General features: G+C 39.0%; 1 protein-coding gene across 7 annotated transcripts; it reads right to left on the bottom strand.

The window, feature by feature from the left end:
* Positions 1–1,213: 1,213 nt before the first annotated feature.
* On the bottom strand, positions 1,214–17,319 carry MLH1 (mutL homolog 1). 7 transcript variants are annotated; one of them, XM_049817268.1, is made up of 19 exons: positions 17,095–17,169; positions 16,522–16,650; positions 16,295–16,393; positions 15,120–15,193; positions 14,734–14,806; positions 13,564–13,655; positions 12,235–12,277; positions 11,489–11,577; positions 10,379–10,491; positions 9,690–9,783; positions 9,018–9,171; positions 7,949–8,307; positions 7,018–7,166; positions 5,228–5,336; positions 4,345–4,408; positions 3,634–3,798; positions 2,725–2,817; positions 2,255–2,368; positions 1,214–1,687 (listed from the first exon to the last, which is right to left on the bottom strand). In XM_049817268.1, the coding sequence occupies exons 9-19, from the start codon at positions 10,443–10,445 to the stop codon at positions 1,520–1,522; spliced, it is 1,536 nt and encodes a 511-aa protein (XP_049673225.1). In that variant the 5' UTR covers positions 10,446–10,491; positions 11,489–11,577; positions 12,235–12,277; positions 13,564–13,655; positions 14,734–14,806; positions 15,120–15,193; positions 16,295–16,393; positions 16,522–16,650; positions 17,095–17,169; the 3' UTR covers positions 1,214–1,519. The 7 variants fall into 7 exon arrangements, with proteins under 7 accessions (XP_049673225.1, XP_049673229.1, XP_049673227.1 ...); XM_049817273.1 differs by lacking the exons at positions 1,214–1,687; positions 2,255–2,368 and having other exon boundaries at positions 2,711–2,836; positions 16,522–16,612; positions 17,095–17,319; XM_049817272.1 differs by lacking the exons at positions 15,120–15,193; positions 16,522–16,650; positions 17,095–17,169 and having other exon boundaries at positions 16,295–16,381.
* Positions 17,320–17,570: the final 251 nt, after the last annotated feature.

Here is a 17,570-nt window from a genome sequence, read left to right as displayed (position 1 = left end):
CAATGTATTCTTCATACAGATGGACTATATTGCTTTGTGATATTTCCATTGCTGTGGAACAGAAGCATAGTGGTTAAGAGAGGATGGGCTGTGGTCTTATCTCTTCCAAACACAGCTTTTCCTTGAAGCACTAGTGACTCTTTCAGTGTACAGGATTTTTCTACTAAAAGCACAAACCAAAAGTTTGTTTTGTTATACCAAACATAAATATGGCAAACGTAAGGTAAAGATTTTGCAAGCCTCTCCTAAACCAGCATGTTTTTCTCCAGTGGTGCATGGTTCAGGTTCTCTGTATATAGAGTTAAATGAGATGCCCCATTTGCATACATGGGTAGTTTGCCAGCAAGGTAGTTTGCCTTTGGCACATCCACAAACAGCTCTAGTTGCTGCCGTGAGAGGCTGTATCTCCTGGAAATCTAAAAGGCATCAGTTATGGTATAGAAAGGAGTTAAAACACTCAATCTGAAATTATTTTGTTCACTCCTCTCAAACCTACCTGTAAATTATTATTTGTTCATTAAATTGGAGACAATTGTAGTTCAGTGATCACTGATCCTTGTCTGTGCCCTTGACTCTTTGCATTCACTTTGTCTATTTGTTCAGAAGAAACCATCAGGGTCTTGATTAGTTGTTCTTAGAGTGCCTATTCTGAAGATAGAGACTACTTTGGGGGTTTTGAGAGCGTTCACATGTACAAAACATCTGCTAAAACCTCCTTGGGCATATGGAGGAGAGCACACCTGCTTGTAGTTCACTTCCTCTAAACCACCCCACTGAAGCTGCAGCATGGCACCAAGGCCCTTGTTTGTGATTGTCTCAGGGAAGGTTAAGGGTCAAATTAAACCTCCAGCATTTTTTTTCCTGCCTGAGCAAGACTTAATGGCTTCCTCTCACACTGAAGCCTGTAGTCAGATTGTCAGCTGCAGCTCTTGAGATGAACACCATGTGCATGCTCATTTGCTATCTCCCAGAAGATTCCTGTTTCCATTTTCAGACTCCTTGCTTAAAAGGGAGGGGATTTGCCTTATTCCAGCAAGGGCTCTGAACTATTACAGGACTAGCTCTGCAGTAACAGCTGATTTTAAGTGCTTTGCATTTACATTCCCATTACAGGTACTGTCACACAACAGTCATTCTTAGACCTCCTTTTGTTTTATCTATATTGCTTTCAAGAAGCAAGCTGAGTTAACTGAAACATGAGTACTTTCACAAATTACTTAACCCAATTAGTTTTCTTCAGTAGAAGCTGTATTCTATTAGCATATTGCTTAATAGTGAAACTCAAAGCATAAGTGGAAATTTTATTTTTGGAACTTCAGCTGGGTTTAGACATAGTCAAAATGATTCTTTTTATTCTTTGAGCAATGGAAGGAAAACAGACAACTTGCTGTCATGTTAGTATGATATTAAATCCCCTCTTTTTCTCTCTTCCATCAAGATTCCAGGTTTATCCTCTACTAAGTAAAACAATGTAGGGTAATGTTTTTTAGATATGCACCAGTCTGTCATCAATACTTGCTCAACATCTCTCAAAAACTTTATACAGGTCAGGCAGGTTAGCAAGCTGCAAAATGTTGCCATCTTCTGTGAAGTGTTTGGGAGGTAAAAGATGAGTCCTAAAAGCTTTGTAAAGCACATGTTCCACAGTCCATTTCCATGTTGTTGAGCCACAGTCAGAATCTTCATTCTGAAATACAGGGGCAGGGGAGGGGGGGGCGGAAAGGGACAAACAATTAAACTGAAATTCTCTTTTACCAGAGGAGACTTTGTCCTTAAGAAACTTCATTATGTAAAACAGCAGCAGTTGTAAAATTATGCTAGTATTAAAGTAGTAGTTCATTCTATACAGTCAAGTTAATTTTAAGCTCTGGAAAGTCACTTGCATAATGGGCTAGCTTAACTGAATGACTAAGCAGATACTTAGACACAAGCAGACTATGTTTTTAACTTGATTCCTTATTCTTCTATAGAAATTTGTCATAGCTCAGCAGGTTAAAAAATACATCCCAAACCCAGAGGCCAAGGACTGTTGTAATATTAAGTACACTGCAATACCCAAAGTTAAAAGGTTCTCTTAATACATATAATCCTTCAGAAAATTTAAGCCAGTGTCTTTCAGAATCTTGCTGTGCTGCTACTTGATTCGCTTCACTGAAAGTAGAGTTGGGACTAGAAGTCTATGGCTGAAAAAGAAGTTGTTTCCTAGGTGGTGTTATAGCTGTTTGTTCACATGACTAGTTACATATTCTTGTACCTGAGAGTTTGTCACATTGGCTTCATCTATTATGTATTGCTTTCTAATGGAGTAGAACATAGCTAATTCTTTACTTAGGCTTTCAAAACACTCCTTTTCTTCATCCCAGTTTACCTGTTACAAGAAAAAGAAGTCACTTAAATCTGGGTAGCAGTCAGAGACTTGATAGAGATTCTTAATATGAAAAAGTCCTAATAATGTCTCAGCCATTTTTGTGCTGATAAGGGAAAGGTGCAGAACAAGGAAAAAAAAAAAGGGTAGAAATGCAGGCTTTCAATTCAAAATATATCCTCACTCATCAATCAGTGGTTATGAATGCAGAAGCAAAGCACAGCTTATCAGTAACCATAGCCAGTGTCAGGAGCTAACAGTACATCAACCAACTCCAACTTTTCCTTTGCAGCTTCTGATAAATTAATTTGATTCACTTCCTTATCTCCTAAATAGAAAACATCATTAAGAGAATATACCTCTGTGGCCAAGCGAAGGATAAACATAGGCAGTCCTTCCAGCGGCGGAACATAGTTGTCTATCAGAAGTGGTAACCCAATAAGGTTTCCTTCCTGCAAGGCAATGCTGCTGCTTCAGTGAAAAAAAAAAAAAAAGTTCCTTCTTGCAATAAATGCACCAAAACTGTTACATATTGTAAGACTGATTCTTATGGAACTTAGTGAGCCTTAGGGGTATCTGAAGGTACAAGTTTTTAAAGCCTGGTGCCAGGCAGACATTGCAGGAAGAGGGTTAGTGGTGGTGTTTAACTTCACAAGGCCTGGATTTAAGCCACTCAGCTCAAGAAGAACTGAATTCAGCCTCCTCCTCTACCTCTAGCTGCTGACTACACAGATCCCACTTCCCCAGAGAATATCTGAGTGAAACATCTGGGTTATATATGACCCCTGATGAAGCTGGGAGGTATTAGGCCACACACACACAAAAAAAACAACCAACCAAAAAAAACCAAAACCAAACCCACACCACATTGAGAGCAATGGTGATGCTGTAGCCCTGCCTGGCTAGAGAGCTGGTTAAGCTGCACACCTTGTTGGAAAAGATGTCTGCATTCTAGTTATGGAAGCAATGACTGAATTATTTTATTTGGTAACTAATTAAATATAAACTTCTTTGTGTAAAACCCTTCTGAAAGCAGCGTAAGGCCTGAGTATTTTTAATGAAAGGGATAAGCCACCTAAATCTTACTGGAGCAAGTTCTTAGTGATAGCAAGTACTGCAAGCAAACTACTGCAGTTATCTGTTACCAAAATGTAGAATCAAAGAATCATTTAGGTTGGAAAAGATCTTTAAGATCAGAGTCCAACTGTAAAGCTAACATTGCCTGGTCCACCATTCATTTACTGTCAGAAGTTAATAGCAGCAGTCACCTCATCAATTTCAAGCGAAAAATAATCTTTCAACATTTCAGTCTTCTTTTTCAGAAACTCCACAATGTACTCTGCAAGTCCTTCTTTTGGGCCATCATCTTCTGTCCAGCCACTTTCAGGATCCTCTAAAGCAAGCATTGAAAGCTCATATAAAGGAGCTGGCTCCTAAAAATGGAGAAGGCAAAACTGTTGTTCATGATCAACATGCTCTACTGGAAATCTATAGCTTCTTCCTTCACGTATACAAACTAACTGTAATATACCATTTCTGGCCTGCAGAGCAAACAGTTCTGCTTATCATAACCAGTCTAAAAAGTATTAATTTTTCTGTTGTAATTTTCTGTGCAGTCCACAATCCTGCAAAGTGCTGTGGTATTTACAGGATAAATGCTAGCAATCAACACTATGTTTCTGATAGATTGTGTATTGAAGTTGTTTGTTTGTCCCAATGTAATGAGCAACAGCAAAACTTGGTGAATATCTAGAAGATGACACTAATAACAAGCAGCCAGGATGATAACTTACAGTAGTAGCTACAAAATTACGAACAGAATTTTCTACATTGTATTCTTATTGTAAAAGAAACAAAACATCACTCTTGTAGTGGACAAAAACCAACCTGTAAAACCATACATTTGTCTGAAAGGACAGGCTTATTGTAAATAATTTAAAAAAAAATTTATATAGGATATAATGTAAAATTATACTTACAGATAACCTTAAGACTCCAAAGTTTGCAAAGTCATAAATAAGTATCTGGTAGAAGAGTTCTTGGCTAAATTGAAGTACAGAGACTAGTTATATGGACAGGATCACGTATCACCAAGTTACCATAATTAAGAGGGGAAAGTAAGGGTCGTCTTGGAAACACCAGACATACATATCCATTCATATTAGCAAAGATCTTACTTAAACTGTTTACTTAAGGATTCACATGCACTATCTAGATGTTTACAATTAGATCTGTTTCTTGGTTTCTGATATCATCAGCCACATTGGCGTAGAAATTTTACATACTCAAACATGCAGCCGCTATCACTTTATTCCCGATACCTTATATTTCAACCTCTTTACTCCTTTGCTGCACTGCAAGAAACACACAGGAGCTTGGAAATTGACAGACATGTCTATCTTAAATATATTCTCTTTTCTGTTACAAAATTTCTGTAGCTGGCCCTGTAAGGCTGCATATGTGAAAATACAAACTTTGTGTTATGATCATGTCCTGCAGCTTCTCTTAACCCAACTGGATGTAACATTTTACATTACTTTTTTGAAGCCTCTGCTTCTTCACCTTTATACAGTGTACTGTAGACAATCATGAAGCAAATAAAGTGTCTTTCCCTTCCCCCAGTCTGTGAGCACACAATAACAGTAGCTGGCATTTTAATTACACTGATTCCCTGCAACTTTCCCCAAGAACACCAGACTTTTTCCACTCTTCTGAACCGGTTGTTTCATCTTTAGCCTCACAACTTTTCAGATAGGCAACAAGAAAAGGATGTTGTTTTTCCTGTCATTTCCTTCCTTCCTTCTAATTAGCTTGGTAACTGGTACTTATTTCAACTGCCAACAAGTCTAACACCTTCTTTACCTGAGTTTTGTTGTATTGAGAAGATACAGTTTTGTCTGATATTGGGCCAGAGCCCACTGAGGACTGACACAGCCAACAAACGAGTGATCATGTAGCATCTCCTGAAGGTCTGAAACAATTGAAGGGGTGGGGAAGAAACAAAAGGATATGATTTCATATTTGCACCCCTGCCCTAATTTATTTAGTTGAGTGGTTTGGGTCTGCTTAGCATTCAAGTCTCAGATTACTGTTCAGTCACTGCTACACCCCTGCTTCTTCTTATAGGCCTGTACTACCTATTAATCATCTGTGTGCATACACATATATATTAAAGTGTGAGAATAGTTATATAACAGTTAAACTACAAACACAAAAATAAAAATCTGTGTTTGACTTGAATAGCCTTTCAAAATTCATTTCCAGCCACAGGAGATTAGTAAGGGACCACAGACATACTTCAAAGAAAACTGCAGATGTAAAACAACTTCGCAACAAAATCTAGTATTGTCAGACTGAATTCTGAAAGTGTGATAGAATGGGTCCATATATTTTTCTCTCTCAAAATAAGTTTCTGGCATTCTGATTTATATAATATTTATAAAAAAAAAAGTCTGATTCCATAATAAGAGTTCATTTTAGGCATTCCACAAAAAAATGTCACTAGTTGCAGTCTTTGGGAGCAGCTTCGTTACAGGAGCTTGGCACTGCAGTCACAGCACGTACAAAGCACTACGCTACCCAAACTCCACTGTTACCTTTTCCAAAGGAATGGTACTGTGAGAGGAGTATTTCTTTCTTGCAAAGGTCTCTTGTAGGTATTTCTTACACATGTGAAGACAAGACACAAGCCTCAAGCAACTGCACAAGTTCTACTATAATGTTTTTGTACATTTTATGGCTCAGGGGTAACTCTGATTTCAGTATTTAACCAGTGACAGTCAGATGTACAATTACCAGCTCAGAATTACCAGTCTAATGCAAAACTTTCCGGAGTGCAAGTAAGGTATAAGTACATGCTTTCTAAAGATAGGTTTTTAGTAATTTATAAAAAAGTTATTTATTACAGATGTCTGTTAGTCTAGCCATTTTAGCTGTGGAGCATCCCCAATTCTTACTAACAGAAAAATCAAAATAAATTCAACAAAACCCCCACAACATGAGATTCCCAACATTTAGACTAACTGAATAATATGGCTTATGTGACTCAGTATGACTCTGAAGGTAACTCAAAGAGTTAAAAGGGAAACAACTCTAGGAAGAATTGCAAACCTTTTCCCTTTTTCTAAAATGACTTACCAGAAGACAGAATAATATTTCACCAGTCTCATCATTTCATATAAGTGGGACAGATACAAATGAAAATGAAAAGCAAAAGCAGTAAACAAAAACTATGATTATCAAGCCTGTCCCAGCCTACTTCAATCATGCGACTAAGCAAATTTTTTGTAATGACAATATCGTAGCTGCCATTTCTGTTTGAAAATTACAAAATAACTTAGCTTTTCAAGCTGTGATTTTATAGTGTTATTAGTTATGATGCAAGTTAAGGTTTGCAAAATATTAAGAATGCATAAAACGTCTATCAACAAACAAGGTACATGAAGTTTTTAAAACAGTCCTCCAGTGTGGCTCAGTATGGCAGCTGCCAAGTTTGGCCCTTGACATTTAACAAGCATTTTTGTTAAAAGCTCGCTTAGCAGCACAGTGAGCTGACTGGGCTGCCTTCTAAATATCTTTTTTCCTCAGCAGTTCAAACAATCGTATTTAGCTGGTGGAATAACAGTAATCTTGAGAAGCAAAGGCTTGCTTACTTGCATGTGCCTGGTTACTGATTTCCTCCTGGAGAGTCAATACACTGGTCAGGTTGATAATTCTTCGTCTAGGGGTGCAGGCAGCAGTCATGTCCTTTCTGGTGTCAACTTTCTCCATTTCTACGTCTGCATCTTCCCGTGGTCTCTTTCTGCAATACCGAAACAAAAGGAATTATGTTCAATTCTCCTATCACTTTGGCAAAACACACCAATAGATGGGATGCTCAGTTCACATGCTGTACATTAACCCAGGAAATGCAGAAAGTTTCCCAAAGCTTCCCGGAAAGAAAAATTGGTTTCTTTTGCTTCCAAGGCATAATCTGTTAGGAAAAGGTAGTTCATAAGACAATTTATGACCCTCTAATACCAATCATATCAGGCATCTGTTGTTTAAGCACCAAGCGAATTGGGCTCTAAAGAACACATCAAAAAATGTTGGTATTTCTAATGATTTTTTTTCATAATCATTTTTCTGTTATACTGGGGCAGGGGGATCAGATTACCTCTGAAGACTTTGGCCTCTCTTAACAGCTCCTGCAGGAGCTATAAAAAGATTACAGCACTTTTATCTTTACTAGGGTAATGTCTGCAAAATTCAGTCATGTAGTTTCTATCCCCCCCCTGCAAAAGGAGGGCTTCCAAAGAGAGACAGACCAGTATGATCTCTCTAAAGTAAAGTTAGTGTCATTATTTATACTTTCAGTATGCATAGAAAGCCCATTCCAGTTACAAAATTTATCACAAGTTGTTATTTACAGTTCAGAGATGAAGTCTGATTTCTCAAAAAAAAATACCATGGAAAGTTATGCTAGGAAAATTTTTCCTTCTGAAAAAGCAGAAGTCCAAAGAGCTCAGAAAAGTCTTCAGTTTCAGGGCCATGCCGTGAAATAAACAGGTAGCCTTGCATGACCTCAGGGAAGATTAGGCTTACCGAGGAGGCACTGTCTCAGGAGGCAAGTGTCCGCTCTCACTCAGCCCCCCAGGCATCACTGCGTCCTCCTGAACATCGGCCATTTCAACTAGATCACTGACATCTTCCATTTCAGCATCCTGTGGCCTGACCGCACCCTCCGGAGGTCCTGCATTAACCTCTGTCATCACTTCACTGGGGCCTGTACTTAGGAGGTTGTTCACCGGCTGAAGAAAAGCATCCAATTTCTGTTCTCGGGAATCAGTGCGGACCATCTGATGTGCATAAACTTTATCACCGGTTCCTTTGGTAACTGCAGAAGAGTTTGCTGATGCTTTTACAACCTCACTGGAAGAACAGTCAGCCCCTGGAAGCAATGTCTACGTTCAGATACAGGGAAATAAAGAAAAGAGATTCAAAAACAAGAAGAAAAAAACCACAAAGATCAGCCACATTTCTCACACAGCATCTTACTGCTCAGCAGCAAGTAACTTTCAAGTCCCACAAAGGCAGTGTCACCTGCTTAAACAGGCCACCAGCTTTGCACTTACTAGACCCATAACCTAAATGTCATCATCTTGGCAATTAATGAAATCATTAGTTAGCATTCCCTTATCTCAAAGGGAAAATCTTTAATGTAAAAAAGCAAGCAGAATTTTTTTTTTTTTAAAAGATTGTAGTTATAATTTTAAACTAGGCTCTATATAAAGAGATATTAGGAATTCTTCTTCCTTATTTTTTTCCCAATTAAATCCAAATGCTCTCAAATACATAGAACAATTTCCTCAGTCATATATCTTTCACATAAAGCAGGGCAGAATAAAAACAATTTCCCACATATCAAGACTAATACACTTGTAAAATCAAAAAGACTGAACAGATACTTGACAGAAAAGTATTTTAAATGTTTTCATGCACTTTTCGTCCAGTAAGTTCACTGCCACATTGTTAACATTGGTATATTAAAGCAATTTCATCCCTGAAACATAGAGCAAAGATCTCAAGCTACCAGTATAACATTGATGACTATCAGTCACTCCACAGTAGTTAAAATAGTGCAGAGCTTTAGTCACTTCAAACATATTCTCACCTGAGTGAAGTACAGCCTTGAAGAATTAGAGCCCAATAACTTGCTCTCTACATGCTGTTGCACACGCTCTAGAATACTATCTTCATGAAGGAAGTGGACCTCATGTTTTGTAGGGTGCACATTTACATCGACATTCTGGGGGTCTATTTCCAGGCTGGAAAACATTTTAAAAGAAGATAACCTAAAATTTCCCATGGATGGCAGAGAGGGCACAAGCTGGTTCAGTACAAAATTTTTCAGGCTTGGGGCCATTATTCCATGTGAAGAAGTCAAAATGGTCCTGAAACCTGCTAAAGTTACACTACACTCAGATTTGTTTCATATATTAAAAATAATCTGAAGAATCCTATATTCCAAACTCACCAAAATCAGCTTACATAGGCAAGCTTAAACCAGTCTCCCCATGGCACTACTACAAAAAACAGGTTTTAGAAGTATCTTTTACTTGCAGCATCTCACGTGTTAATATGAAAGGACTTAAGCTGAAACTGCAGACACTCACTACTTCTGAAAATAAGGCCTGTCTTAAGATTTCTTTAATATGATTTAATTATCTCCTGTCTGGCAATGCCTATCACTACTATCAGGAACACAAATGTCCTTCTGAACCTACTCACCCTAGCTATATCCCACAAGATGGTATTAAAAGGCGACTTCCTCCTATTACTTTACCTTAAGTATAGGAATGGATGTGTACTTTTTGGCAAATAAGCAGCATACACAGTTTCTATGGCTTTCCGCAAAGCAGCTGATTCTACCAATCGATCTGAAACACAGAACAAAATGCTATTTTCAAAGAGCCCCACTGAAATACACTGCACAGTGCCCAACTACTCCTTCAGACCAACTTCTTCACACTTCTATCTTCAAAGGGCATCTGTTATACCCATTCTTCCCAAGACCTATTTATTCTTCATATAAACCCAGGAATAGGCAGTATCTTCTTAGTATGTTTTATATTTAGAAGTATTTTTTTCCCATAAATACTGAAATAACCAGACTACCTTTTCATTATTTCATAAGGTCAAGGGTTGTTGCACCCCATGCCAATGTTGCTACAGCATGGAGAGACCATTCTGTGTAAGTCAGCAGGACACAATCAAAACCTTGATACTCCACAAACTTCTTTAGACCCCATTTTAGCTGCTTTTCACTATTCAGAGTGCAAAGCATAATGCACATTACAAATAGAAAAACACCTTAAGATCAGCAATTAACTGTAATGCTTATTCTTCAATGTTTTTAAGAACGCTCATACATTTTTCAATTCTTCAAAAAGTTTTGTTCTTCTGATCATTATGTAAGCAACACATGACTGTACAATATGCTGCTTTGGTTTTTTTAATTTTATTTAAACTTACGGTTTATGAAGAGTAAAAATGTACATTTCTTCACAGAGTAGTTTGCATTTGTGATGTAGCCTTTCATTTTAAAGGCCAGACTTGCATCTTCACAAGCCACTTCTATCAGTTCCCTATTGACAGTTTGACAGAAACACACATAAAAAATGAATTTTTCTGTTGATGCAAATTTCAAACAGTACAAGTTCTACATTCTATTTATATCACAGTTAATTAGAATTATTTGAGTTCAAACATTTATTGCTGAGTCACAAAAATTATTTAACCTGAACTGCATTGTTTCTTCTAAGTAAAATAGTAATACAGTATAATTGGCATCTGTAAAATTATTCACCGTATCTTTTTAATACCTTAATGTATCACAGTATCCATAATATTATAACAACTGCAAGCCTTATCACTAAACAGCCTCTCTATTTTGCTGTGTTTCATAAAGGTGTTTATGTGTATTAAAAGTTATATTCCTTACATGTGAAGCGTAATTTCACTAACTGAATCAAATTGACACCCAAGTATTCATAGGACAAAACCATTCCACAAGTCCATTCAATGAATTCTTTATAGCTGAATGTCTTATAAAGAGAGAATTTTTCCTAAAGTGGCAGATAAATTTTCAAAAGATGCTTAGTTTTATTTGTTCTCAACTCTTCTGCCTGGTTTACTCAGCCTCAGCTAATGTAGCTTTTGTCAAAATACAGAACTGTAAGATTTCAGAAAAACAAATCTGAGGAGACTTAAAAATTTATCAGATAGCAGACTGCGGTAAGAAGTGGTAAGATTTTCACAGCGTAGGAAGAGGCTAGGAACTTGTAGAGAACACAGGTACAGCTTGCTCTGTTTAAATGAGCACACAGCTACAAGCAGATGGGTCCCTTTTAGTGCATTAAAGGAACAGCTTTGCAACCTCCCTTTTTCCTTTGACATACTAAAAAACCAGTCACACGTTCTGCAAGACAAGGGAGAGCTCTATTATTGCAACACTCCCTCTTCTCTGTAGTTTGCCTTGAAGGAAGCAGGAAAAGTTAGCACAGCCCATGTTCTTTAAAAGAGAAAGGGGAGGGAGATTTACTAGAAAACTTCATGTCAGAAGGAAACTTGACATCAAAATACCTGCTAACAGCATTTCCAAAGATGGACCTAATGTTGTCCACTGTTGAGGCATTTGATAAGGTTCTAACATCTGACACGGTATCACCTTGCTAAAGAGAGCATAAACGAGTATCAGTCAATTCACAGTTCTGGCTGAAGTTTTAGAAATAGGTTAAACTTAACAATAACATTTCTAACACAACGGCATGGGACATAATATCATTATAATGTTTTGTATTATTATTTACTTATTTGTGTTCAGAAAAACAATAGGTGGTAAATGGCACAGGATTACAATATTTGCTAGATCACATCAGACCCATTCAGGCTAGGAACTCCATCTTGGAAAGTGAGAAACATAAGTAGTTCTGTAAATAATTATCAAGAATGCCACAGAATGAAGGTACTCTAACCCATCCTCTTTCATACAGTAATTGGTAACCAGACTCTCAAGAGAAACTGAAACAGCTCATGAAGCTAAAACAAAATAAAACATTGACCACATAGAAAACTCCTGACAAATATATTTTTGTCTTGTTTACTTTAACTAATGTGTTTTTTATCCAGACTGCATCAACTACACTTCAACATTTCAGTACAAGGGAAGCCTCTATACACTATTCTCATTGCAAAAGATGCACTGCAAATTTTCTGGCATTTTCAGATATACACTATATATATATATACACACACACATGTACATACACACACACACACATACATACATACAGACACATGGAGAAGTTATAAAGACTTTATTTACATACCTTTTTAACTGAAAAGCTGATGCCCGAGTTATGGATGGCGTACCTGAAAAATAGGTAAACATAAGACTGCAGTATGTGAAAGAAAAAGTTACTTTCCTGAATGCTGAAAAGCAGCTACTAACAGGGACAAACAATTTAATTTCCTGTTAGACAGTAATGTGATTTGAGCCAAACTGAGCTTCTGTAAACTAAACAGCTATAAATATAAATGTTTTCTATTTATAACTCACCTGTAACCATATGAAATTCAAGGATCAGCTTGGCTTATTTCTCAAAAAAAACCCTGATCAACTTCTATAGACCTAGTTTGCTCAGTTTCATTGCATAGGTTTAACTAGAACAGCAGCAAAACCTCCTCAGTGTAACAGAATCAAGTACAGAGAAGGATCTGAAAAATGGCTGGCTCGCCCTTCTAACCTACCCTACCCAGATGGTTCAACTGTCTGTGACCCCAGGGCCAAGTTCTGATACACAACTGCTGCGTAACCCTGGCTCAAACTTCTAGGGAAGTTGCTAAGTTGTGAGAAAGAATGCACTATGGAATCTTGCAAGATGAGAAACGTAAAACTGCAGACAGAGGTTAGACTTGTGACTGGGACAGTTAGTAACTCAAAAATTCAAGAGGGAAAAAAACCCAAAATGAACAAGATGTAAAATCCTAATGGGAAAAAAAACCAAACCCAAAACAAAAGCAACAGAAAAAACGAGTTGGAAGCCTGTAAGTCAGCAAGATGTCAGACCAGCCTGTTCCACAGAGCAGCAGGACCTGACCGTTCACCCTCTGCCTGCCTTGTCGGTTGTAAAGACTCTGAAGTAGCTCATTCAGGGAGCAGGCTAATGCTTAGCATACAGTCTTGCTACTCCTTGCTAGCTTTTGTGTTTACTTGAAGTGTAAAGCAATTATTTTGGTTAAACTGTATAGATCCTGCTTGCAAAGGCTCTACACATGGCCAAAGATACAATAAAGGACCACAGAAAGGAATACCTGGTAACTAAAGTGGTATTATTTTTAATTCATACTCAGCCAATCTCAATGCTCTTGCACAGTTTTTACTTGCATTCTATTCAGCCCAAGTTCATTCACTCTTTCAAGTCTATCACTGTTTGCTGGAATTCTTACTAATAATAGTCATAGACCAAATACAGAAAATCCAGCAGAGAAACAGTGTATCAAATGGGACTGTTACCTGACACTGTATACTAACAAACAGTTAAAACCCCTCAAAATCAACAAAAATGACACCACACACACATGCACCAGTCCCTCTGAAAAACCCCGGTACTCTCAAAGGTAGCAGAAAAAGAATGGAGCCTCCTATTTCAGTTTACCTGCTAACAACTTCTAGTATTTTTGCATATTCTTCATTTGGATTTTTTAAAGCTTTCCTCCGTGTAGTTACATTGTAAAAAAGATCTTCAACCTACAGAGAAAAAGATCACAATTAAAAGTAATTTTTTAAATCTTCTCTCACTATATAATTCATCTAACTTGATACTACAAAATTTTCTGAAAACATTTTAGTTTATGAAGGATCAACATTCAATTTATTCCTTTCCTGCTTAGGTTCACCTAATAAAATGCAACTCCAGAAAAACGTATGTTTTCAAGTATTTTGGTACATCAGTATTCTTACCAATAACAACTCTACAACTCACTTTTCAGTGAGTTATGTGCTTTCCATTGCAGATGACAATGGATTCCCTGATTACACTGTTTCAATGAAATGCAAGTAAATGTTAAAACAGTTGCTGCAATCAAAGCTATTAATGTAGTTAAAACAGCAGTTTAAATTGTTCATTCTCACTATTTATTTAAATAATATGCAATTTATCTTTCTGCTATAGTGAGAAAGGTAGAAGTTTAAAGTTCAGCTTCTTTTTTAAGACACATTATCCTCCACATTGACGTGTGAAGCTAGGTGGGTCTATGTTCCCACTGCAAGACAAACCCACACCTGCAGACTCCCAGGCCAGGCTTCCACTTTCCACCCTATGCTGTGCAACACGCACACTCCTTCCCATCCTGAGCTCCTTATTCTGCATAAGCTTAATGCCAATCCTAATCCCAACCCACGTTCAAAGCTTGGTAGATGTAAGAAAGATATGACTGAAAGACAAACAGCAGTTCTGTAGTTTCCTGTGCCAGCCTTCATCTTCCCACTCTGGCTCACGCAATATAGACCACTCTTGTAGCCCTAACTGTCTGTTCAGGGTCTCAGCAGTCTAGAATGATTATAAAATATTTTTGATAGTATATAACTATGCTATCCTCAGAAGGAAGGAAAAAACAAAAAGGCTCTTAGGAAGTTTACCTTGCCGTCTCTGGGGAAGAAAACAAAACAAAAAAACCAACAAAACCACAGAACAACATAATTTAGAAAATATTCTACAAGGTGATATGTCATGTACCTTACAACTTAACATGTAACAATAAATGGTGCAAGCATAACGACCAGGGAACAGAATAGGGACAAGACAGAACAGGAACAAAAAGCCTACCGTGATCTGAGTTCCTTGGTTTCCAGCACAGGGTTTCGGAGGGGCTTTAATTTTTCCATCACTGTAAGTAGCTCTAGATTGAAAATAAAAATAAGATGACAAGAGTTTACCCTACATTGGCTGCTGAAGTCGAATTCCTTTTAAGATTATCTTTTTTCCCCCTATTTTCAAAATACATGGTTTAGCTAAAAGCGTACCTTCACAATTTGGAATAAAAAAAAATAAATTCACTTGAACTATGTTTTCTCACATTCTAGGTCTTTTTTGTAACTAACCTAGAAACAAATATCCCACGGTCCTCTTTAATAAGAGGACTGAAAAGATAATTAAATACCTCTGTTCATTATTACACGCAGGAGAAGTCACTTGGATAATAGGTACCATACCTGTATGCACACTTTGCATCAGCTGTTTTAGTTGTTACAGTAACATGGGCAACATGACTGATGCTAGCCAATGCCTAGAGAAAGAGAAAGCATCTTTGTAAACCTTGCTCTGGAGACCACTGACTGCTGAAGGAGCGTCCACACTTTAAACAGCATCACTAAATTTTATTATACTACTTGAAAGTCATTAATAAAAAACCTTGCAGGTCAGTAAAGCTTTAACAAATTTTAGTCCCTATAATGCTGACTTTTATCCAGGACCTTCTTTAGGCTTCTCTAACATTTCATTCTCTCTGGCATTACAGACAGCTAACTGTGTAACATAACTAAAAGAAATTCGCAAAGTTATTACAGTTGTGCCCTTTTCCTTCTTTCATGTTAACAAAAAACAGCTGGAAGGTTTTAGCCCTTAATTCCTCATCCCTGCCCACATAGTCCTCCTCCTGACTGTAGGTAATACTACAAAGTTACATTACAATGGTTTTCCTGAAAAACTCAACGGACACGTCTACACAGCCTGCTGAAACCAGCCTCGGGACCAGACTCCACTGGCTGTGGAGCCAATTCTGTTGAAAGCGTGCAAGGAGAGTACTTAAGCAGTCCGCTCCCTGGAGCATGCAAGGATCTATGTATCTAAGCACAGGCAACATACTTCTGTTGCTTGTTGTCCATCTGGAGGGGAAAGCAAAACTCATCCTGGACTGTTCTTTCAGACAAGTCTAGGTACAGCCTGTGAGAATATGGAGAACTAGTGTATCTGAGGGGTCAGAGATACTAACTTCGACTAAGAGCAAAAGCAAAGGAAGACGAATGTACATTTCAAACATTTCGCTTTAAGTATTGTATTTAGACGAACATCTGACAACAAAGATTCACCTTCCACTCAAGTCTTTCATTCTACCTGTAGGTTCCTGAAGCAGCATTTGAGAAGACTTAAAAAAAAAACACCAAACCATGAAAACTTACTCCAGAAAGCAAAAAGAATATATACCTCTCCCTAGGCATCCATCTAATCTTGAAAGACTTAGAAATATATTTTGAACTATATTCATGTGGCAGACTCAGAAAATGGAAGCTTCTGTAAAGAGTACTGGGAATGAGACAGTATGTAAACCCCACTACGACAGGGTAACAACGAGCAATGAACAGTTTCAAAACCTTGATGAAGAGCTTACCTCGCCCCTAAAACCGTATGTAGAAATGGTAGCCAAATCTTCAAATTTTTGCAGTTTACTGGTAGTAAATCTCTCACATACAATGTCCAGATCTTCTTTCTATGTGAAAGGGACAAGTAGTAGTCACTTTCCAAGTTTTTTCAAGATCAGAAACATTTAGGAATTGAATTAAATTTTAAAAGGTAGTATTAGACATCAGCACACAGCTGTCGACTTTGTTTACTCACTCTGATACCACAGCCGTTGTCTTGGACCTGGATGAGCTTCAGACCACCTTCTTTAACTACAACCTGGATACTCGTAGATTCAGCATCCAAACTGCAGAAACCAAGAAAGCATTCTAGGGAACAGCAGTTCTAGAGAATAAAGCACTCCGTGACTTGAAAACGTAGTTTTTTCTCACACGAGTGATAACTTGTTTCTACTCGCCACTCACCCCGGAATTCAATCTGTTTCAAACAGATCTTTACCGCAGACCCTGGGGCTGGCTTTCGCACAGCCCATACAGCTCCCTGCGCTTACTGGCCGAAGAGCAGCGATTGTGAGCCCAGCCGACTTTACCTTCCAGGCGAACCACCGAATTACTGACCTGACACTGAAAGCAAACGATTCCTAAGCCTACCACGCAACAGCAAAACAAACCCGGGCGCAAATTTAGAGAGTTTGAATCCTCCCGCGCGTTCCATAGGAGAGCACACAGGCATTGCCTCCCCTCAGCACCCAAAACGAGGTTTACCCCTCCTCACACGCCGCAGCCCCCCCCGCTCCGTGTCGTCCCGTCGCCGTCCCCCCCGCGTTACCAGTTTTCTATCATCTCCTTGATGGCGTTCGCCGGTCTCTGGATGACCTCGCCGGCCGCGATGCGGTTCACCACAGCTTCATCCAGGCGCCGGATGACGCCGGCCATGACTGTCGTGACAGGAGCCCGGCTCGGGCAGCTGCCGGGCGGGAAGGGGGAGAGCCGGGAGACCGGTAGGAGGAGCTGCCGAGGCGGATGAGGGAAGAGAGGGGGAGGCGGGCGTGAGGAAAGGCCGCCGGGCCCCACGGCCGCCGCTGGCGCCAAGCCGCCGCTGGCCCGCCTCCTCGAGCGAGCGGCTCTCCGATTGGGCGACGCAAGTGCCCATCGCACTTCCTTCCTTCCTTCCCGCGGCAAAAATAAACGCGCGCGGCGAACCGGAAGGCGGTTGCTGGCGGGGGGCGGGTGGGGGCGGGGAGGGAGACCACGGGACCCCGCTGCGGTTGGCTGAGCGGCCGCGGGGGCGGAGCGATGCCGCGG

This window comes from Accipiter gentilis, chromosome 14 (genome assembly GCF_929443795.1).
Source record: "Accipiter gentilis chromosome 14, bAccGen1.1, whole genome shotgun sequence".
Classification (NCBI taxonomy): domain Eukaryota; kingdom Metazoa; phylum Chordata; class Aves; order Accipitriformes; family Accipitridae; genus Astur; species Astur gentilis.
Note: the sequence above shows the minus strand (reverse complement) of the source record. Positions and strands in the feature narration are given on the sequence as shown.

Bases quoted from the DNA above. Each gene is read 5' to 3' on its own strand.
- MLH1 (XM_049817273.1), bottom strand. From the start codon at position 17,201: ATGGCCGGCGTCATCCGGCGCCTGGATGAAGCTGTGGTGAACCGCATC. The intron at 12,278-13,563 runs GTAAACTGAAAT...CCTATTTTTCAG, and splicing joins ATACTAGAAGTTGTTAGCAG to GTACGCCATCCATAACTCGG. The intron at 8,308-9,017 runs GTGAGAATATGT...ATCTGAACGTAG, and splicing joins CAAGGCTGTACTTCACTCAG to ACATTGCTTCCAGGGGCTGA.